The 24,554-nt window shown below is 35.6% G+C and overlaps 1 protein-coding gene across 1 annotated transcript in view; it reads left to right on the top strand.

The window, feature by feature from the left end:
• Positions 1-24,554, top strand: part of LOC129219833 (uncharacterized) — a 148,912-nt gene that overhangs the window by 122,492 nt on the left and 1,866 nt on the right. The window contains exons 3-5 of the mRNA XM_054854138.1: positions 16,695-17,034; positions 17,910-18,116; positions 24,087-24,248. Of these exons, the coding sequence (XP_054710113.1) occupies positions 16,695-17,034; positions 17,910-18,116; positions 24,087-24,248 (709 nt within the window). The remainder of the gene's footprint in view (positions 1-16,694; positions 17,035-17,909; positions 18,117-24,086; positions 24,249-24,554) is intronic.

The following is a 24,554-nucleotide window of genomic DNA, read 5'->3' on the forward strand; positions in this document are numbered from 1 at the left end:
TACATTGAGATGGGGGAAAAAAGAGAGGCCTAAGCTTTTCAAGTCGGTTTCCTTTTTCGAACGTAGGCGTAGTTAGTTCCTATGAGAAATGGCTCTTTTATTATAGTTATAAATGATAAGCTGAAACATAAAAGTAGGTGCTAACTCTAAAAACTTATCGGTTTATAACTATACACCACGTACTGAAGCCACTAGCACAGCCAGAATTTTCTCTTCGGTGAGCAGGGAGAGGGAGGAGTCGTAAACAAGGCTGAATTTTCTCCTAACGGGAATTGTTCATACAATCTGACATTAATGTGCATTTGAATATACCGTAAAACCTATAAAGTTGACCACCCTTGTAAGTTGATCACCTGTCTAATTGACCACCAATTTGTACAAAATTAGGCTGAAAATCTTCTATCGAACACTTTGTAAGTTGACCACCTGTCTAAGTTCGCCACTAAAGTACTGCACCACAAGTGGTCAACTTACACAGGTTTCACTGTATGTATAGTGTAAAATTTACCGTTTTGGGGAGTTTTAATCCCTCCTCCGCCGCGCTCCTGCACGGAAATAACAAGTCTTTCTATCCCTGTCAAGCACTTGGCAAGCTATAAGAAATTCATTTTAAAGCTTTTACATCCTTGTTACAGATTCAGAATGGCGCAGTCTGCGCCATGACCCCCCCCCCCTAGGTGGCACCCCTGGATTTAGTTCAGCGTTCATTTGAACCAGTCACCAGTACACCAAGTCATCAGTACACAGTCTTCAGTTACCAAACCCGAATCAAGTTTTGCCAAATATGAGGCAGTGAGAAGCAAAGGGATGTAAGTGAGCATTTTCAAGTTTTGAGTAAAACGCGTTTAAAGATAGCATCCTAGGTAGGCTTTCATTAAATTCTTTTCTAAATCATGTTGTACGGCAGCATCTACCAGAGCTACTAGTACCATCTCTTGACCCAAGACGGAGGAAACGTTCACCTACCATTTGTACTGGTTATCTCCAATTTTTTAATTTTGCCACTTACATCCCTTTGCTTCTCACTGCCTCAATTGTCCCTGTTATTTTTGTCGTGCATAGAACAAAAACTTTTGGGTTTCCGCACGTCACGTAACTCTGAAGCATAACTTCGAGAAACAGTCACAAATGGGATTGAGATCCTTACTGTACCGATACAATCAAAGAATTTAGATTATGTCTTAGATCAAAGTAAAATCAAGTGTTTATGTAAACATCTCTTTGTTATTTTATATCACTGAGCCGGATTGATCAAAGACCATCCAATTAGGGCTATTAAGGTCAACTAATTAACCTTTCATTGCTTTTCATGGTGATAAGAGGTTATTAAAGCCAGTATCTTAAAATATATCTTAATGCGAATGGTTTCGCTTTTTAAAGAAAGACTTTGAATGTTTTCTGAAGAAAGATGTATTGGCAATTAACCAGAATTTATGACCTATTGCAATTAGTGGAAGTATTATCATTCTCATTAGAAGAACAAAACTTTGTCCTTAATTTATGGCCACACCAAAACATTCGAATCAAACGAGAAATTCTGAATACTATTCAAAATATTGATGTAATTGGCGGATTTGCTTCAAACAAATTTTTTTTTGATTTAGCTGTTGATGAAGAATATATGCAAAAAAACTACTTTAATGGTATTTTTTGAACAATCCAAAAAATAACATTTAGATTTATGGGTTCACATATGTGTGGGGAAGGAGTGAGGGGGGGGAACCATGGTTAAAAATAAAATCGATCTGTAGGGGAAATGATCTAATTTTTAATATTAAGCTGGTTAAAATTAAGTATATTTCTAAAGGTCTGTATAAAAACCATTTACATCTATGCATCACATTTGAAAAGTTTGCAAATTCTTTTAACCACATTTTAAAGTTAGTTTTTTGCGAATTCCATTCTGTGCTGTTATCTCGTGTGTGCCTTTCATTGTGTAGTTTTTGTTGTTCGAAAATATTTCGAAATAAAAAAGTCAGTTCATTTGGAACACCCAGCGTTTCTTTACTTACTTTAACAATAGCAAATGAAAATTGAATTTTAAAACTCGTTTGAAAAGGGTCGAAGTGATTATAATTGCTGAGTAAAAAATTCTTCAGGTGAAATTCAGGAACTGATTTATGAGCAAGATAATTATAATATTATACTACTTTATGAACTTTAATTAGGGATGAAGCGGAAGTAATAAATCAAAAGGCCGCATTTGGATTTTATCGGAATTTAAACAACACAATTTTTGGTTCAAATACTTTGTCCATATTATTTTGAAGCTGTCCCCACCGACTTCAGTGGAATATTTATCACTGTTATCTGATCTCTTAAAAAATATATTTTAGGATAACATCTCCGATGAGAGGGCGGAATGGTAAAAACAGCAGTGTCAATTTTTACCATTTCGGTATATCATCAAAGCAAAGTTCAATCTCGTTACTGGGATTTGTTAGAACGTAGTAATTTTTGTAGTTATTTATGGTTTCGTAATTATTGTCCTGTGCTTCAAATGTCTCCAGTTCTCTGCTTTAAACTTTTCGCTAATTTTCCGACTCTTTCATTGTCGTTTTTCCCCCACCCGAAGTAGTTTTTAAAAGTTCATTGAAACCTTGTGAGAATTTTAATCTTCAATTAGTATACTTTCATATTTAAAAAACTAATAATAAAACCGGACACCTTATTTATTTGATTACATTGCTGAATTAATTAGTTAGTTCTCCGGAATATCTTTGGATTAGAATTTTTCTTTTCGTTTAAAAAGAACTAGGTTTTGCTTTGATTGAAGTTCTTACTCTTTTTCATAAATTTACTTAAAGTGTGTTGTGTATTTTTATTTGTTTATTTATTTATTTTTTAAAGAAATTGATCCTTTTTTACTTTCTTTTACAAAAAAGGAAGTATTGTGTTCGCGAAAAAATTTTCACTCAAAAACCGACCTTAATTTCCATTTTACTCACCCCCGAATGAATGTTGAGTTTGTTTTCGACTCGACCACACGTGGATAAGTGCCTAAGACCGTATAGACACGCGAAATATCCATTTTGACGTTTCCCGAGTTAGTTACAACGAGTTTTCTCGTGACGTCTGTATGTATGTATGTATGTATGTGCGGATATGCGTATGTATGTCGCATAACTCAAGAACGCTATGTCCTAGAAAGTTGAAATTCGGTACATAGACGCCTAGTGGGGTCTAGTTGTGCACCTCCCCTTTTGGTTGCATTCGGGTGTTTTTGTCCCCTTTTTGGGGGGAAATCATTGTTAATTTCGATGTAAACTCAAGTGGTGTTATAATTTGGCGGACACTTGGCGATATATCGCCAGTCTTTTGGTCGCCAAGTTAACGACAAATGTGGCGATTTTTTTTATTTATTTATTTATTTTTTTTAAATCTGGTTTCAATTTGGCCACTGGTGGTGATATTTAGAGAGTAAACTATTCAATCACATTAAAATTTCCAATAATGGGAAAATGACGTTAAAATCGGAGTAAAAAGAAGTCATGTGATGCTCGTTTACTTTCTAGAATTTGTTTTTAACCTACTATTTTTCGCGTTACACTTAAAATAGAACAGAAACGTAAGAATAATCAATAATCATCACAAACAAAAAAAGCACTCTTCTCACAGCTACACTAGGCCCTTTTAACATTTTTTAACCTCGACCTAAATTAACATCACGATAAGCTTCGAATATTGTCTTTTTCACTTGCTAAATGCAAATGAGTTACAGTTCAATATTTGCTTTTGAAGAGCCAAAGCCATGCGACTGACATCCTTTGTTTAATTTGCAATCAATAAGTTGCGAATTTGTGGCCTAGATTAGCCTGACGCAAAATCGTTGGATTTAGTACGTAGAACTGGAAAAGCACGTGTACTTCTGATGAAAAAAAAAAGAAGAAAATGAAACTAAAACTGCATTCGTGATATTATTTTTTAATTATTACTTCATTTATGTTTCTATTTTATTCCGTTTTTTATTTGCTTTTTTTTTTTTTTTTTGATATAGATTTCACTTTTTTCCGACATTTACATGTAGCGAAACACGGGGCAAGATGACGACCTAAACAGTTTTCTATTTTTCACTAGCGTAAAAAAAAAATGAATTTGAATTTTGACATCTTGAATTCATCGCATAACTCATGCATAACTCAAGAATCGCATAACTCAAGAACTCATCTTGAATCGCATAACTCGAGAACGGTATGTCCTAGAAAGTTGAAATTTGGTACGGAGACTCCTAGTGGGGTCTAGTTGTGCACCTCCCCTTTTGGTTGCATTCGGGTGTTTCTAAAGGGGTCTTTTGTCTCTTTTGGGGGGAAATCATTGTTAATTTCGATGTAAACTCAAGTGGTGTTGTAATTTGGCGGACCTTTGGCGATATATCGCCAGTCTTTTGATCGCCAAGTGTTTTCGCCAACTTCGCGACAAATTTGACTTTTTTTTTCTTAATTTGTTTCAATTTGGCCACTGTTGGTGATATTTAGAGAGTAAACTATTGAATCACATTAAAATTGCCAGTAATGGGGAAATGACATTAAATTGGAGTAAAAGGAAGTCATTTGATGCACACATCAGCTCGTTTTAAATAATAGTGTTCTGAACGCATACCTTACTGCTAATTCTAATTGGGATTTATGCATAAAATAAGAGTTCTGTCAATTTACAGTAAAATCGCAGCAGACTGGTAGCCATAATACATAAATTTTAAATGCCGCGAAGACGCTAAATCTTAGTTTAACGTAAAATCCAAGCTTTCAAAGAAATAGTGTTTAAAGAAGTTTTATGATGGCTATAATGTACTAGTGTAGTGTGTTATAAAGATTGAAAGTGTTTATCTTCCGAAAAAGGTTAGCCACCTCGGCTCTTCCACCTTTTATTACTTAAGAATCGACTTGAACCACTATTCCACGAAATTTGATGAATTCCTTTTTGCTTCTGGATTATCAATGTCTCCCAATTATGGGTACTAATGAGCAAAAACGGCATTGCCCTCGCTCGATATTTTTCCTACCTCCGAAATTCTTTGACTCTTACTTTGGGTGCCAGCGTTCTGTTTTGTTCCTCCTTTTAATCATCTTTCTAGCATCGAAGTCGAATAGATTAGCGTCCATTTCGCTCTCGCCATTCCTCTCCGAATGTGTTATTCTTTGTTGGGCGCCTGATATTTAAACGATCCCATTCTTGTGAGTCAGTAACTTTCTATCCGTTAATCACTTCTGTGTAACAAGGCTTTGCTAAGAATAAAAGTAACCGGTAATACTTGAAGACAAAAAAGAAAATGCAATGGCGTTTTAATTGGCGTTCATTTTTGCGTGCGTGTCGCCGCTGATTAATGAACTTGGAGCTTTTTTGCGAAACAAAAATGGCAATCTCGAAAGTTGACCGATAGAATGATTGTTCTCTCTCTCTCCTTTGAAAGGGAGAATTTTTATTCTTTTGTGCCTTTTCTTGTGGAGTCGGAGGAACATCTTCTTTCCCATGGTAGGATATTTCGCTTTCTTTAGGGTTGCTTTTTTATTAATACACTCCTTATTTTGTTGCTTCATTTCATATGCAAAGTATAGGTTAGTGATGCATTCTTTTTGCATAGTAGTTCATTTCCCGCTGCTACTGCGAAAATATCTTCATTCGATTTTTAATTACACAGCACTTTAGAGCTTAGCGAAAGAACATCTTAATAGCAGATCCGAAGGAAATTTTTCGTAGCATTAGCATGTCATTATCTCCTTTTAACATGACGTTTACTTTTTTTTTTTCGCTAACACTTCAACGAAAGCTGTTTTCAGGGATGAGATAAGGCTTGCGTAAATTGAAGATGTTGGGTTTGAAAGAACCACCGACAGCTGAAGGAAACTAACAGGTTATTAATTCAAGCTTGTCAATAACAATACATCATATTCAGTGCTATAGTTAGAGAGAAAAAAAGGGAGAGGGGAATCATCTGGGGGGGGGGGGGGGCTGGCTCACCATAAGAAAAGATGGATTAAAAATTAACTTACGCTACATAAAACTAGCTAACCACAACTTCAAGACCAATTTTCTCAAATACACTTATTTTTCGCATCACATTTTCTTCCATTAAGATCTGCAGTTCAGAATGAGTAACTTTCTTCATGAAATGTTGCTTTTTATGCACATTTTTAATGTCCATATTCACCAATATCGTAAAAACTCAGTCAGACACCGAACCGCCCATTGGTTCAAGCAGACTTCGACGGACGGTTCAGATGTTCCGTCGACTGTTTTTTACTCGACTGGTGAGAATTACCTAATTTTCCAAGACGCAGATATGCAGAATATGTTCACTGAAACTGTCCCATTTTGTCAGATTCTTCCAAGACAGGTTGGATGCCCTGTAACGTTTATGTAGTACACAAGTTTTAATTTAATGACACAATTTCAAGTACTTACTGCAAAGGGCACATAAGTTTTTAACGATCTTGTGCTTGAATTCAACGCGGAGAACTTATTGTGTGCTTTCCCTTCTTTATATTATTTTTCTCCTTGCAGCAGATGAAGGAGTAATACATTTAAAAACTACGCTGTTTTTATGAAAAACCCTTTTTTTTTAATTATAATAAAATCGGTTGTGTTAGTAATTTTTTCCGTTTGTATCAGTTCTCAAACCGGCTTTTTAACGAGAAGCTGTTTATTTCGGGTTACAGTCAAGTGCCCAATACTTAGGACAGTTTTGGACTAATACCTTTCGCAGCATGTTCATCATGTGTTTTCAGTTTGAACAAAGAATACATTTCTTGGAAGAACCTTAGTACTTTACCTCAGGGCAAGGTATATAAGTGCAGATATGTCCCTTAAAAAAGTAAAAGGAGAAGATAGTCATTGTCCCAAGTTAGACATCCTCATTTGTCTTGTAATACCATTTCCTTCTGCTGTAATATTGAAAAAAAAAATCCTCAAAATAAAATCCGTCAAAAGGTCCTAAGATAGAGTACTGTCCTGAGTATGGGCACTTGACTGTACGCCAAGAGCTTATTGTACAGTTAGCCCCCATTTCAAAAATTCTAGAAATCTTACCACATTAAGAGGACGTCGATTTCAAAAAGCCGTCTATGCCTGAAAGTTACTGTGACTATCTTCGGTTTCATTATAATATTAAATAATGCTCACAGAATTTCGGGAAAAAAAGTATCCAGTTTACTTAGACAAAACTTACGATCATATACAAGTACTATTTTAATTTCATTGTGTGATTATTTATCTGTTCCACCTAAGTCTTATTCTTTTATGCCAGTTTTTGAATGTTCTGCCTATTTTAAAAGCTGAAAATTAAACCCTGTAATATATCCCAGTAAATTAATACAATATTTTCCATTCTCCCCGTTACTTTTCGAAGACTACTGGAAAGCTATGATTTATTGTTTCGCTTAACGAGCAACGTTTCTAATTCGCCATTTTATTTCGTCAAGACTAAAAGATTGACGAAGAAGGATATTTTCGGAAATTGGGGGGAAAGTTGGCTCACTATAGTTTGAAGGGCATTATTGCAGCACTTGAGAAAATGTGGAGAATAATATTTCAGTTCTATTTCCGCAGAAAATCCCCTTAATGAGAACTAAACTGTTTACGTTGAAGTTCATTCACCTCACCTTTTTATAGTGAGGTTTGAAATTGGGATTTTTGCAAAAATTCGCTTTCCCGGAACCATCTTCATTGGAAAAGAACTGGTGCAAAAATACTTTTAAAATAATTGAATATAAGCTTTCCAAATCCGTTTTCGTTAATATCAAAGTTTTGCGAAGGAATTTAGCAGCTAATTTTCTTTTCCTGTTGTATTGTTGAATTTTCCCACGAGAAATGAATGGAAAAGATATTAGCTGCTTTCTTTACGTGCAGCCATTTTTTTCGCTGTCTTGAATAGCGATGTTGACAACAACTTTTCTTCCTATTAGCTCGCAAATAACATAAAGCCATCTTTTGTTAAAAATTTTAATGTTGTGAAAGTTCATTTTTTGTAGAATAGCCAAGATGTCATATGTTAATTTTAAAATAAGCCCACTAATTATATTCCTGGATTGCTCCCATTGCCAATGTCAAAAAAAAAAAAAAAGGAAGGTTACTTCTTTCATCATGGCTCAATTAATTACAAAGCGGAAAACTTAACCTTTGTGTCTTCGAATTGTTTACATTACAAGAACTCGCTTTTCTTGCCTGGCGTTGGATAAGAACTTAGTTTTCCGTTATTTCATTTTTCTGGCAGCAATTTCACTTTGAAAACAAGTGCTGTTGTAAACGTACAGCACTGATATTATGGCTTCATTGAATTAAGAAAGTTTTCAACTTTAACCCTTTAAAAATTTTAATTTTTACTTCTCTTTCTGTGAAAGTAAAACGTTCTGAACAAAAAGCCTTCTCCAAAATTACACTCTATGGTTCTTGATTCTATTTCTTTCTTTTACCCGCCCCCCCCCCCCTCCATTTGTGCTTTTCCGCATTTCTTTCCAATTCTTCCTCATATGCCTCAAAGAACAACTGGTGGATCCACACTGTTAAAAAATTTCCGGAAAATTTACGGTAATTGTTACTTGTATCCATGTTGCCAGTAACTATTACCGTAAAAATCAAATGTTACTGTAAAATTTTACGGTTTCCTCGGTAGGCCACAGCAATCAATTGGAGCTGGGATCGCTTATTTCTCCGGTATAAATTACCGTAAAAATCAGCGATGCTATAAGTCCGCCATTTTACAGTAACAATTACCAGAAAATCTTCCTGAATTTTTAACAGTGCATCCCCGTTGCGGCAGCGACTCAACGTTCGTAGTGAACTTTCAGCAGACGTTATTGTTACGACATATTTCAATTAACACGCCCTTGTGCTGATTTATTTGTATTTTTATTCCAAAAACAAAATTTCTTTTGCCGAGAGGAGATGGATTTGTTGGTTAGCCGTTGACGTTACTTGCAACAGATAATTCCTGGCTGTTACTTTTATCAACCACCAGTCTTTTATGACCCATGCATTTTGCCATCGTCGCAAAAGTCGTCGGAATCCACCATATTAGGCAATTACTATTCATCGTCTGTTGAAGACTCTCAACGTGCTTCAAAGATCCCTACAACTTTTTAAGTCGAATTTCATTTAGCAAATCCTACTTAGATTATCGTCAGCCAGTGAAAAATGTTGGTACCTTTTAAATTGCGTCAATATCTATTAATTCAGTTAATGCTGTTGTTATTTTAGAAAGATCTCTATTTAAAGATTTTTGCAGCGCTATTATCTACGGTTGTCTAGTTTTGTTCAACAATAATTTAAACGAGCTGATGTGTGCATCACATGACTTCCTTTTACTCCAATTTAATGTCATTTCCCCATTATTGGCAATTTTAATGTGATTCAATAGTTTACTCTCTAAATATCACCAACAGTGGCCAATTTAAAACCAGATTTAAAAATTAAAAAAAACCGCCAAAACTTGGCGACAAAACTTGGCGACCAAAAGACTCGCGATATATCGCCAAGTATCCGCCGAATTATAACCACTTGAGTTTACATCGAAATGAACAATGATTTTCCCCCAAAAAGGGGCAAAAGATCCCCTTTGGAGCATCCGAATGCAACCAAAAAGGGAGGTGCACAACTAGATCCCACTAGGAGTCTATAAGTACCAAGTTTCAACTTTCTAGGACATTCCGTTTTTGAGTTATGCGACATACATACACACATACGCACATACATACGTACATACAGACGTCACGAGGAAATTCGTTGTAATTAACTCAGGGGTCGTTAAAACGGATATTTCGGGTGTCTGTACGTTCCTAGGCATATATCCACGTGTGATCGGGTCGAAAAAAAAACTCAACATTCATTCGGGGGTGAGAAAAATGGAAATTATGGCCGATTTTTGAGTGAAAATTTTTTTTCGAATACTATACTTCCGTTTTTATAAAAGAAAGTAAAAATATAATCGATTTCGAAAAATGCATTTTTGATGCACTTAAAGTGATCCAGAGCTATTAAAATAGATTCCAAGTCACGAACAGACATCTTGTTATGATGAGTGTTCTTCCAGTTTACTTTAAGTGTACCAAAAATGTAAGTCATTGTAAGAAAACCATTATTTCAGCTTGTTTGTGTTGCCGGATTTAAATTTCAAATGAAAGATTAAACGAAAGATTTCCTTTACAGACTAAGCCCTGTCGACGCGATTCATTTTCACCTCAATTCTGATTGGTTTCTTTTCTTCCCTGAGCGTATCAATTCTCAATTTAACTTTTATTCCACACAAGTTCTTATTCATTTTGTTCCATGAAAGAGCACAACGAACAAGTGAAATTGACTTGCTTGATTTTTGTTCTAAGGAGAACATCGAACAATCGTCTTTGTTGGTTTGGAATGTTTCATGAAGCTCATAAATTGATTGGGTTTAAATATATGCTGATTGAATAAGTGGTTGACAATGTTTCTTTGTAGATAATTATTACTGAACATGGCGAATGGTAATTGCCGCTTAATAATGAAATGCGTAATCAGATTCGTTCACACGATCTCTTATAACAAGTTCTGTTCACTAATTTAAATTAATTGCTGAATTTATGCTTAAGATTTTTTATGCTTTTGTTTTATGTCTAATAAGCGTATTGCAATCTAAAATTGAAATGTATGTGAAAAAAGATGTTATGATTAAAACTATTGGAAGGATTAAAGAAAATGAGGAAAGTTTACTGGTATGGTAAAATGCGTTAGCATACGTCCCCCCCCCCCAACGGTTAAATCCTTTTGCATAATTAGGGAGTAGGAGGACTCGATTTTTTGAAATTTTTGGTTTTTTGTTGTGAACATAATGCAAATTTAAAAAGAAATTGGTCAGCAAAATAAATGTCTGTTCTTTTAATTTTTTCGGGCACAAGTATTCTAAACTAAACTAACATTTTGTTGACTAACATAAATTCTTCAGTCATGATATCTAAGCTATAAAAAGCTGCGTTCCCTCCATATGTTTTCCAACATCACTATTACTTCATTCAAACTAATACGAATATTTTTTAAATGTACTACTCTGTCTGTATTCTACGTTCAGTAAGGAACTTCCATTCGATTTCGCGCGTCAAGAACATGCCATGGAGTTGTTTCCTTCAGTCAAAAGTATTACTTTTTGTCACTGAAATTGATAGAATAAGCAAAAAAATAACATGGACCCAGAAAATACTTTCATTTTCCGAACAGTTATTTTTTAATTAATTTTTTAAAATGTCTTCTTTTTGAAACAAGGCGTGGTCTTGATGACGTCACAAATGATGCACTTTGTCGATTCTTTCTACCGCGATTCCACGTTATGATAATCAAGAAGCGAATGAAATTTGCGCTCTACGCTTGCTACCAACCATATCGTTGCCAATACACGTGAGTAAAGATGCGAATTAAATATTTTGCTCCGTGAATGGCAACATAGAATGGCATTTCATCATTTGTGATGTCATCGGACAGAAGCATAAACAATAAAATCGAGACGATTTAAGTAATTTTTTTAAAATATTAAACTTAAATAAATTATTTAAAAATGGTCAGATCCGATGTTTTTAAGCATGCTCTTTCAGAAAAAAATACTTTTAAAATTTTGAAAATGACCCCATTCAAATACAGAAACTGCGCTATGACTGAATTTTTATTTCGAGCAGCTTGTTTTGAAAATAGTTTCAATCGTTGCAATGACCTCAATAAAGCAACAATTTACTGTAACAGGGGTTCCCAAAATGGGTGCCGCAGGGAGCGATGAGGAGGACCACTCAGTGATGTGTGATAGAGATAGACTAGGGAGAAAAGTGAGAAAATTGCAATTCTTCGAAGTGTGCCATGATTCGAATAAGTATGGGAACCCCTTACTATGGCAAAGCTCTGTTTGTTTTCTCTGCATTGACAGTTCTCTGGCAGAGAAACATCATTTACAGAACTCATTTATATAGTTCTCTAAATACTATTTTTACTTTCTTATACAAAAAAGGAAGTATTGTATTCGTGAAAAAATTTTCACTCAAAAATCGACCTTAATTTCCATTTTGCTCACCCCCGAATGAATGCTAATTTTTTTTCTACTCGACCACGCGTGGATAAGTGCCTTAGAACGTAAAGTTTTGTCGCCAACTTGACGACAAATTCGGCGATTTTTTTTTTTTTAAATCTGGTTTCAATTGACCATTGTTGGTAATCTTTAGAGAGTAAACTATTGAATCACATTAAAATTGCCAATAATGGGAAAATGACATTAAATTGGAGTGAAAGGAAATCATGTGAGGCACACATCAGCTCGTTTAATAGAGCATTTGAACCAAGTTTAATGAGAGGTAGAATACCCAGACATGCAAACATATACTGAGAGCCCGGTTGCGACATCCAAAAGCTGCAGTTTCGCCCTTGTTACAGGCTCATCATTTAGGAGTAGTCGTTACCGAGCTGGAGGCAGATGGCCTCTTATTGAAGCTAAGATTACCTTCAAACTGATAGCTAAAATGCATTTGTTTTTCAGTAGTGATTTGCATACTTGCATATCTGCTACTGTATTTCAACTGCACTCTCAACATGCATCCTGCTTTCAGTAAATAAATTGAATTATGTTTTACACGTTAAGCAAATGCATTTACAATAAAGCAGAAACTGCGCTATAGCCGAATTTTTGTTTAGCGTACGCATGCTTCTAAAGTATTTGCAATGACCAGACCAGTTCCATCATTAACTAACAAACGTATAATCCTCTGTCGCAACTATTGTTTTCTCTGCACTGGCACTGTCATAGTAGAGAAAACACTTTTACAGAATTTATTTGTATTTTTTTAATGAAAGTAAAGACATGAACCAAGTTTAATAGTAGGTAGAAGACGTAATGGGACATTAATTTTACGAGTCGTTTTTGCAGGTTTACATATTTGCTACTCCATTTAAACTAATAAGATTTGTTATATTTTTCACCACTCATCATATGTTGTACTTTCAGTTTAAAAAATTATATTCTAGTGCACGTCAAGAAAGTATTTTAGAGAACAGAGAATGCTGCATTTTGGTTTTGAGCAAGTAATTTTTTTAAATAGTTTCGATGATCAGAGCATTTACATCCTTTAATTAACAAAGATAAGACTGGTAGTTTTCTCTGCATTGACACTGTCCTAGCAGAAAAAAAACTTTCGCAGAATCCATTTTATTTTATTTATATATTTTTATTGTGAGATTATATCGCAATGCTCAGCGACGAATTTTGCGAAAACCCCCTACAATCTCATTAATCCTCCCTATACCCGAGATACGTAGTAATATCTGCAGTTTTCCAGGCTGCTTAGCTCTTAGGTACGAAAGCGAGGCGTGAGAGTTCCATAAGATCAGGTCATTTTTACTTCCTTTTACAAAAAAGGAAGTACTGTATTCGCAAAAAAATTTTCACTCAAAAATCGGCCTTAATTTCCATTTTGCTTGCCCCCGAATGAATATTGATTTTTTTTTTTTTTTTTTCAACCCGACCACACGTGGATACATGCCTAAGAATGTATAGACACCTGAAGAATCCATTTTGACGATCCCCGAGTTAATTACTACGAGTTTTCTCGTGACGTCTCTATGTATGTGCGTATGTGTCTCGCATAACTCAAGAACGGTATGTCCTAGAAAGTTGAAATTTGGCACATAGATTCCATGTGGGGTCTAGTTGTGCACCTTCTCTTTTGGTTGCATTCGGATGTTCCAAAGGGGGTCTTTTATACCTCTTTGGGGTAAAATCATTGTTAATTTCAATGTAAACTCAAGCGGTGCTATAATTTGACAAACACTTGGCAATATATCGCCAAGCTTTTGGTCGCCAATTTGGCGACGAATTTGGAGGGGTTTTTTTTTTTTTTTTTTTTTTTTTTTTTTTTTTAATCTGGTTTCAATTTGGCCATATTTAGAGAGTTAACCATTGAATCACATTAAAACTGCCAATATTGTGAAAATTTATCTGTATAAAACGTTTTCTTTGCTTCAGTTCGCAACAAACTTGGGGTGAAAGTATTTAAAGTGTTTTTTTTGCTCACTCCGAGGCACTATTATCCTTAAATTGAAGTAAAAGGAAGTCATGTGATGCACACATCAGTTCATTTAGTTAAATATTACGCTGAACATCTTTTATTACTGTCAAAAAAAAAAAGTTCAAAAGGATAAGCATATTTTTTCTCGCTAATTAGCAATCAAGTTGAATGGGGAAAGGTTTTTAGTTACTAAAATTTTGACGAGGGCTCATTTCTCCTCTTCGCGATGAGCCTCATAACTGCTTATTGAATTCATCATTTCCCTGGCAAAACTTTGGAGAAAAGTGTATCATAACTATCAACTGTAGTAGTGTTCTACGTAGCGATATGAACCATTTTCTAGTGTCGAAGAAAATAGACTACTGGGAAATAAAGTTTAATTTAATTTGCATTTTACGGATGGTATTTTAGATGGATGGTTACAATTGAAATTGAACTGGAAGCATTTACCATACACTTTGTCTGAAGATTTTATATTTCTCTGAGTACAGGTCCATGACTCTAAAACTTTGATGACAGCGGCAGTGGTAATCTTCCCAGATGGATAAAGAAATATTCTTTTGATTTTTTTTTTTTTTTTTTTTTTTGTTGCAGAATCTTTTTATTTCTCTTCTTTTTGGGAAAAAAAATCATGTTGCAGTTTTCCAGAGATGGAATGATTTGAAAGTTGAGACCTTTTCCAAATTTTAATCCATATCCAGTATTTATTCAATGGAAGCAAAACTCACTTGAATAGAGCATGTTGATCTAGGATTTTTTTAAAATGGCGATATTTCTGTTTATAAAACGTGTTATTGAATCATGGCGGGAAGAGTTATTATTTGTGACATTTGCGAGCGCCACCAATCGGAAAACATGAGTGGAAAGTCCTCCTCTTTGTGGCTTCCATTTTGCTCGCCAGTCTTCCCTCATGGGGTAAATCCTTTCAGGATGTCGACTTACGTATACGTCGACGCCTCTTAAGTTAAATGTGCTTACTTTCCATTAAAAAAGGCAGTTCACTTTTTCTCATGTAAAAATGAAACTGTCTTCTCTGCCTCAAGCAAGATAATCGTGAAAAGGGACGAAACACAACAACGGGTGTGTTTTGGGAGGCACAGCGGATGTGGGCTCGACCTCAAAACAACAACAAGAAACCTTCCTTTCACTTTCACGAGCTGAAAAAATACTTTTTTCAGCAAAATAGTTGTTGTTGTATCATTATTTGTCGCTAAGTGATATTTTTAAACGAGAGCAAGCGTAAGTTTTCGGAGCTGTCAAGATGACGCAGATGCTGCGAAATATCTACTTGGCGTTGAAAGTCAAGTGGAGGTGGGAATTCGGTTGTAAATTTTTTTTTTTTTTTTTTTTTTTTTTTTTTTTTTTTGATTTTACTCGTAATGAAGCTTGACATTGACATATTTTGGTCACAGATCATCGTCCTCGGAAACATCATTATAACTGTGTTTTTGATATTAAAATACACTTTCGGGAGGTCAGGCGGGGCTACTGCCCCGGGGCCTCCACAACAAAGGGGCCCCTACAATAATTTTTTTACAAAATATCGTAACTTTCACTGGTCGAAAATATCGGATATTTTCGAAAATATGATGATTTTTTCGAACCCTGATTAGGGGCCTCCACACTTCCAAATCCGGCCCTGTTTCGAACTGAAATTAAGAACAGTTCATAGTCATTGTTTTCGATCCAATCGGTAAATTTGTTACATGAGAAGAGTTATGCGTTAATATTATACCGATCCAAATGAGATTTAACTCGTTAAACGTTCACGGGGGGGAAAATCATAATTTTGGGAGAAATTCCCACTATCTGATTCTTTAATAAATCTATTAGAAATAACTTCATTCCTAAAATAAGTTTAAAGCGAAATAGAAAGAATGATGAAAACTCAAATTAAAGGAGTGTTAAATACTTCTTGAAAGAATTTAGAAAAAGATTTTTTTTTTTCCTTTTCTGAACACTTGCTCCACTTTCAAAGGTGCAACGAAGTGTCAGGGGTTAATACCTCACTTGCACTATTGATTCCATTTAATTCGTAATTGAAATAAACTATATGAGGCACTGCAGTCTCTGGCTAATGGTTGCTGAAAGAGGTAAAAACCAAGACCTTCCTCCCACTTACGTAGGACATGGCCTGTCCAGTGAAACAGCTGACTTGTCCGCGCAAAATTGAAAAGTTTTACCTCTTTGGCTAATTTCTTAAGTTACCGCAAGTTGACTTTTTCAAGCTCAACAGCTGGGGCAAAGCGAACCTGGCAGCGTCGTAATACTGCGAATAGGATCTGCGTAATATTTACAATGCTGTCAGTGCCAGGTTAATAATGTCTAGAAGACATGTTTTGTTTCGAAATGAGACAATAATTATAGCGTGCGAAACGAGCTATACAGGATACGGATATTTTCACACGGTAACCAATCAGCAGTCTCCAATTTTTTACATGGTCTCTAGCAGAGTAAAGGTTGTTTATATGCTGCAAGCATAGCTTTGAATAAAACTACGAATTTAGAAAGCCTGTTTTCAATGTGCTTTGAAAGGGATTTTTTCATAATTTTTAGATTAATTAAGGAGGGGATCTATTGACAGGAGCGTCCCTATTATTGCGATTAGCAAAATTATAAATTTATGAGAATTCTTTTTTTTTAATGCACTTTTCCTGTCACTCAAATTAAATCAAACCCTTTCTTCTATTGCAGCAAGGGAGTTTTCCATCGTTCGGCCTACGGAAGCACCGCACTGGTCGATCCAGAAAAAAGAAGTGCCCTACGGGGTGGCCCCTCTGCACCCGTGGGTCCGTCCTCGTGCATCTGTGTGATCCAGATCCTTCCCTCCTGAAAGCAGGTGACTTTTATTTCGTGGCCACACCTGTCGGGGTGGCCCTCAAGTGGACAGAACGAGGCGACTCCTCCGTCCGAGAACGGTGCCTGGACGCGCGAGAGTTCAGCCACGAAATGGCCGCCTTGGTCACTTCTCAGTCTTCCGAAGACGATGAGGATGCTGCGGCGAAAAGCAATCTTCTGGTTGCTGAGGAACAAGGTATGTCTAGAGTTTTTTTGCTTCTTCTTTGCAGCTAACTTCGTAGTGCAAAGTAAAGCAGGTTTGCAGTGCAAAGTAAAGCAGGTTTGCAGTGCAAAGTAAAGCAGGTTTGCAGTGCAAAGTAAAGCAGGTTTGCAGTGCAAAGTAAAGCAGGTTTGAAGTGCAAAGTAAAGCAGGTTTGAAGTGCAAAGTAAAGCAGGTTTGAAGTGCAAAGTAAAGCAGGTTTGAAGTGCAAAGTAAAGCAGGTTTGAAGTGCAAAGTAAAGCAGGTTTGAAGTGCAAAGTAAAGCAGGTTTGAAGTGCAAAGTAAAGCAGGTTTGAAGTGCAAAGTAAAGCAGGTTTGAAGTGCAAAGTAAAGCAGGTTTGAAGTGCAAAGTAAAGCAGGTTTGAAGTGCAAGGTAAAGCAGTGGCATCCCCTATGGAAGGATTTGGGGTTACATTCCCTTCCAAGAAGATGAATTTTTCCTATTCTGACCATTGAAAACGACTAAAATAAACTATACCCCCCTCCCCTCTTAACTGAACCATATCCCCCCTCCGATTCTTTATTCTTCCGATACTCCACTGCTTCCAGTGGTGGATTTACAATTCGTAGGCCCCGTTGCAATTCATTTTTGGAGGCCCCTTAGATCTGAACAGAATACGTAAAATATTTTTCAGGATCCCTTTCTGGGTCTCATTCGAGACATCTATTTTAAATTGCCCCCCCCCCCCTGCAGTTGCAACTTGGTAAATCCGCCACTGACCACTTCTTGACTGAATTTTCTCAAGTGCCTTTGTCATCAACACTAATCCTGTGTCACTGCAAAAAACAATTGGTTTATAATCCTCTGGTTGTTTCTTATAATGTCGATCTTCTGCTTTTGTTATTCTCAGGCATCCGAAGACTGGAAGTGAGCCACCTAATGGAAGAACTGACAGCTGGGGGAAGGAGACGTGGTCGCTTGTACAACACAAGAGACAGTTGGGTTCAGACGGAGAAGGACCTTGCCAAATCTTCCTGTCAATCTCCCGTAGAAAGCAAAGCCGCCGAAGTTCCACATCCTCTCGCACCCCTTGCAAGTGAAGAAGAATTCTGCTCCGGTATGTTGATTGACGATTTACTTTATTGCAGCAGTTTTAATTTTCAGAAAGACTGAATCAAGTTGCCATCAGTGCAGTAAAATCTGTTAAGTTGATTGCCCTTGTAGTAAATTAGCCACTTTTGTCAGGTACAGAATCTACCCTGCATCATATGAATCAACCTGTATGAGTTGACCATCTGCCTAAGTTGATCACTAAAGTACTGCACCATAAGTGGGCAACTTACACAGGTTTCCCTGTATTTGGAAATCACACTTTCAAATATCTAAATAAGTGTTCAGCGTATCTAAGTAGCAATTTTCAAGTCCCAACGAAGTTCCTATTGTATAGAAATAGTAACTTACAAGCCCCAATATGACCAATTGCCATTATATGAAAGTTAAACTTGACAGCCCCAGTCAAGTTGCTAGGATATGGAAGCACCGACTTACTACCTCCGATTCAAGTTGCCAGTGTTTGGAAGTACGGGTATCGGGATAAAAGATATGGAATGGTGAAGAAGCTTATGGCGAGTAGCAAATTGCCAGTATGTTGTAGAAGTTTTGCCGTTTTTATGTATTGATCATTTGAGGCAGGAGTAAATTAGAAATGCTTACAAATCCAGAGGGTTTTTTTTTTTTTAATTGAGCCTTATTATTTAGGAAATGAGAAATTCATATCTGAAGTCTGATTGCTGCAAAGTTCTCTTCCGAATAAAATCTGTTCGCACCCACGATACAGACATGTTCTGGATTAGTCGTGCAACTACGAGAAAATATTAATTGGGGAAAATATTATTCTATATTCTCGCAACGTGCTAAAAAGAAATCTACGTGACACATCTTATGAAGTCACAAGGGACTGTCACAAATGATCTCACACTTTGTGGTGGGAGGGGTTCAGGAAATTGTGACAGTTGGTGACCAGAAAGAAGGAAGAGGGTAACAAGAAATAAGACATCACGCATTTTTTTAAAAACATTCTTGTGAAAAACAGCGTGCCATGTGACTAAGGGAGGAGGGGGTGAAAAAAAATTGACATCTGGCTTACGTTCGACGAGAACGACCGGTAGCAACCGGTTAGTTAATCACTTGACAGCTAATGATCACGTGCTCCAATCAACCAATCAGCTGCTTAGAATGGTAACCGGTTACTTACCGGTAGACCGGTGAGGTTCGTCGAACGCAAGGTATTTATGGACAGCCCCCAAGTGGAAGACTTAAATTAAAAATTAAAAAAAAACTCCCCGATTGTGTTAAAGGATATAAATTCTTATTTTTAAAGAAAATCAAAACTAGCTTCTTTAACTACAGCTTTAGGACACATTCTGTCAAACTCTTGAGTTTATGTAGAAATTCATGACCAGGTGTTAAACGGTTTTCATTTCCAAAATGCAAGCCCAAGCAGAACTGAAAGCGGTTAAATTTCATTCAAAGCGAGTTATTCGCATAACACTTTTTTTTTTCTCCTGTTGAGAAAAATCATTCAGAAAATATGTTGTCGCGGGGGATTTCCATTCTACAAGTCTAGACACAGCTTGAATATCCTTGAATGAAGTTCGGTACGCTCATAATGGAAAATGCCAACGGACAGACTGGTATGTCAACCATCCGGCCGTAATCGGTAATTTATCAATGAAATGAGTAATTTAGTCGGTGTATTTATTTCAAGTAATTGAAAGTTTAGGCTTCGCTCGTTCTGTTTTTCTCGGTCTTTGCAACTCTGTTTTAACTTTGCATTCCACGCTTCTTAAGTTGCAGTAGTGGAAATTAAAGGCTGTGAAAAATCGCTGTTTAGGGTTTGTTTGTTTGTTTTTTTCCCCGAATTGAAACGCTGAGAATCCAAAATGCGAGATTTTATTAACTGGGATGCAAACGTATAAGTGACGAAGAGTATCAAGAAACATTTAAACACGTACTTGAAATGTTTTGCGGAGAGGCTTCAAAACTGAAGCGTCGCGTCGTCTCCAACACAGTAGGGCAAATTTTATTTTCATTCATGGTTTATAGATAAAAATCAGTGTTTCCATCACCAGTTATTAATAAGTATTTATAATAAAGGTTACATCATCAGTTATTCTTAAGTAGTATTCATATCACGGAGCTGCATTCCAATATTTTTGCATTAATGGGCTCCCCACAAATGTTCTCACACCTTGAGGGGGAGGGGGGAGTGTGACAGTTAGTGGTAGGGTAGGGGGTAGGGAGAGGACCACGCATTTTTTATGAGAACATGCTTATGAAAAGCAACGTATCACGTGACAAGGAAAGGAAGTTCGGTTAAGTGTGTCACTGTGACAAAAGAGGAAAATGGTCAAAATATTGAAAAAAAAAAAAAATGGTGACATTTTTGTATAACCTCTAATGATGAGCATATCTGACGAATTTATTTTTCGCGGGAGATGCATTTTTAGGCTGCCTCCTTATTACGCGCGGAAGTAAGATTTTCTTTCGGTTTTTAAGATATTTTGGCTGAAATTATTTAAACAGTATTACAAATACTCAAGAGATCGAACATAACAAAAGAAAAAAAAGGAAAAGAAGGATAACCCAGAATTTGGAGATGTTAAAAAACGTAACTTATAATAATGAACGTTAAATTTGAAAAAGTGAGGAAACAAGAATTTGACAAAGCACAACTTAGTCTACCTCTATGAGCTAATTGTGTATTTTTCGGATATATTAATTATATGAAATTCGTGGGAATTTTTTTAACACAGCGGTAGTTATATTTGGACAGTTTTGATATAAGAATGAAGAAGTATTTCATTAAATTTAATTTTGCTGTCTTTTCGATTGTGAGAGTTCGACGAAGTTTATGAAAGAATTCTATTTGTACGTTTTTCTGAAGAATATTTTTCAAATTTGTTTTGTGAAAGAATATATAGAAAACTTTTCATTATTATTATTTTAATTTTGGGGACTTTTTTAACGATTGTAAAATTGTTAGTTTTTTTCTTTCTTTTTTATCCCCCGTAAAATGAACTCGTTTTTCTAAACTTTTACATTTCTGTTAAAAATTATACATGCAGTCTTATTTATGTTTCTTTTGAAGTGCATGCAACACAAAAAAAAAAAAAAAAACGAAATAGTAAAAAAAAAACTAAATAAAAAGTATTTCATCAGTATCTCTCGCTCTTAAAGCGTTCTTTTTTTTTTTTTTTTTTTTCTTATTTTCTTCTAATAGAAGTATTCTTTGAAAGTATTATTTTAATTTTCAATTCAATAAAAGTTTTAATTAAAAACAAATTAGCCTTTAAACATTTCCAGCGAAGAATTCACTGATTTTTCTTTTGTTTTCTGATATAAAATCTAGTGACTTTCGAAGTAAAATCTTCTCTTATTTCTCTTTGAAAAAAACTTCAGGTATGCTATCGCGTTTTGTTCCTTCATTAATCAAAACATTTTACATGAAGTATTAAACATTCAATCATATGTGATGTGAAAAAAAAAAACTAAACGTCTTTGACATTTTGAATAATACTTAGAAGTAGGAGTTGATACGTTTTTAAACCAGTGAAAATATTTCATGACAACAAAGCTTTATCAATTGTGCTGCAACTGCTAAAAGAAAAAAAGGATATGCGAGCTGGGGTAAAAAGCGATTTATCATTTCTTTACTTCATTAATAAAACTTTAACTTTTGTCCTTGAACTCTCTTTTTCTCTCCCTTGTGTTTACTTTTCTTTTTGTTGAAAGAATTATATTTGCCATATGTTCTCCATATAATCTTCGTTCGTTGATTTCTTTTCAGTAAGATATTTTCATCGTTTTTCATAAATACTCGCGTCAAAAATATTAAAATATGAAGTAAATAAATTTAAAAAAAAGAAAAATGATACAAAATAAATCGATGAGTGGAATCTTGAAAGAAATTGAGATTTAAGTTTTGAATGCACAAACTTTAGAAGGAAGAGGTGTCGATTCATTTTTGAGACCATTCTATTAAAGGGTTAGATGCAATTGTTAATTGTAACAGCTATGCCTCACGAAATTGTGCGATGATTCAGAATTCAGAAAAAACTTTGATCTACAAGTGCATCCAAATGAAAACATGTTCACTTTTTTTTCTTTTAATTTAATGTTTTATTTGAGTCGTGGGGTTTGATTTTTGTCATCTTTTGCACATGTTATAATCAGCTTGAATAAATAACCAACGTCAAAGATGAATTAAAACATTTTCACTTCACCGAAAACGATCACCTATTGGAGATCAGAGTGGAGTCAAGTATCATTGGGGTTAGAAATTGGTTGACTGGAAGGAAACAAAGAGTAGTTGTGAGGGGAAAAATGGAGTGATGTGTTAAGCGGGGTTCCTCAGGGTTCAGTTTTAGGGCCTCTCTTGTTTATTATTTTTATGAATGACATTTGTGAGAATGTTTGTGGAAGCATGAATTGTTTTGCTGATGATGTAAAAGTTATAGGAATTGTAGAAAATGAAGAACAGGTAAAACAGCTTCAAGAGGATTTAGATTATATTACTAAGTGGGCGGATAAGTGGAGTATGGCAGTTAATGTAGGGAAATGTCACGTGCTACACTTAGGTCATGGTAATAAGCGTAGGAGTTATCATTTACAGGGTTCAATCATTGGTCAGGCAGACAAAGTTACTGATCTGGGGGTCCTAATAAGTCAGGATTTAAAGTTTAGTCAACAGTGCAGCATTGCAAGTAATAAAGCCAACAAAATGCTTGAGTTTATCAATAGATTTATTTCAAATAAATCAAAGAAGGTTCTTCTGCCTTTATATAGGAGTTTAGTAAGACCCCATTTGGAGTATGCTGTGTAGTTTTGGTCGCCTTATCTGAGAAAAGATATTTCTTTGTTGGAAAGGGTTTAAAGAAGGGTGACTAGACTAGTAAGGGGACTTTCAGATTTAAATTCTGATACCAGACTTAATAGGCTTAATATGTATAGCCTGGAGCAAAGGAGGATCAGGGGGGACATGATTCAGTTGTTTAAATTTATCAAAATGAATGATGTTAATGGATTAAATTTTTGCTCCGAAAGCAGGACAAGGGTCATTGTTTTAAGCTACTTAAATCTCAGGCTAACCTAGAAATAAGGAAAAACTACTACTTTAGTAGGGTTGTGGGCACTTGAAACAGCTTACCAGAAGAGGTGGTAATGAGCAAGGGGGTGGATAGCTTTAAGAGGGCCATTGATCTTCATTGGGGACTAATAAATTGACTAGGACCAGCCTAGCTGGGCCAAGAGGAGCCTGTTGCTGGTCGTCACATTTGTATTTGTAATATATTCAAAATTTTCAAAGTATTGCATTTAGCTATCGATCCCATCTTTATAGGATTTAAATTAAGTCGGATATTAAAAGTTCGCTCAATGCTATTTCTCTAATTTGGTAGTAAAAACATACTTGCACATTTGAAAGGATGGATTTTTCTTTGTGAGATGAAATTTGCTCTCAACTTTTGACTTAAATGGAACTGAAAACAGATTCGGAGGTCTGTCACAAGCGTAAATTTTGATACTTTTGGCTGTCATTTCTTTTGCAGACGATCGAAAAAAGCTGAAGTAAATTAATTTGTCTGTTGCCATTTTGCTTGATTTTTCACCAGTAAAATTATTTCAACTTGTTTCAGCCATTTTGAAGCTTTTCGGCTAGTAAAGTGCTTTCAAATGTACCTTTTGCTATCTTTAGTCTAATTTGGACTAATAATTAAATTATGAGTTTTACCAAAACAGTAAATTGTGCCAACCTGGTAGCCGTAACATAATACGAAAATGTGAAACACCGCAACATCGCCGAATCTTATTAGTTTTGATTAATAAGATCCAAGTAGTATTCACATGACTGATACGGCTAAAAACATTTTATGCTGAGACGCATTGTAGTTTCACATTTCGGATCTTGGAGTAAATTAATATTGAAGATTTAATTGTTTACTGTACAGTAATTTAATTATGTTACATTCATTTTATTAAAACAAAATAAATGCTTTGATAATTTTAATTGGTTGCGCTTGATTCATAGACTCTGAACAGAAGCAACGGTCAGTTCAATCAAGTGATAGTGTAGTTGAAGAAGAAATCCTAACCATCGAAAGACGAAGTCCGCTTCCGGAAGTTCAGCAACCAAATGCCATTGCAGACATAAATCCTGATGTCATGTGTTCTCAGGTTGCCATTATGCCAGGTAAGATTTTTAAAATATTACTCTAAGGTTTTGTACTGAAACTGTACCCTTTTAAAGTATCAAGATGGGAAGTATAGAAAGATTTGTTCGATTCACCTTTCATATTCATAGACAATTTATTCTACTTACTTTAATTTACGGGGCAATACAGAACAACCAGAGTGGGGGGATCGGGGCGGCAACAGTCAAAACTCTTGTCCTTGAACTAAGTTGTCAATTCTATTCAGGGCTGGATTTAATGGAGGGCAGGCGGGGGCTACTGCCCCGGGACCTCCACAACAAAGGGGCCCCCACAATAAAAATTTT

The sequence above is a fragment of the Uloborus diversus genome, chromosome 4 (assembly GCF_026930045.1).
Source record: "Uloborus diversus isolate 005 chromosome 4, Udiv.v.3.1, whole genome shotgun sequence".
NCBI lineage: Eukaryota > Metazoa > Arthropoda > Arachnida > Araneae > Uloboridae > Uloborus > Uloborus diversus.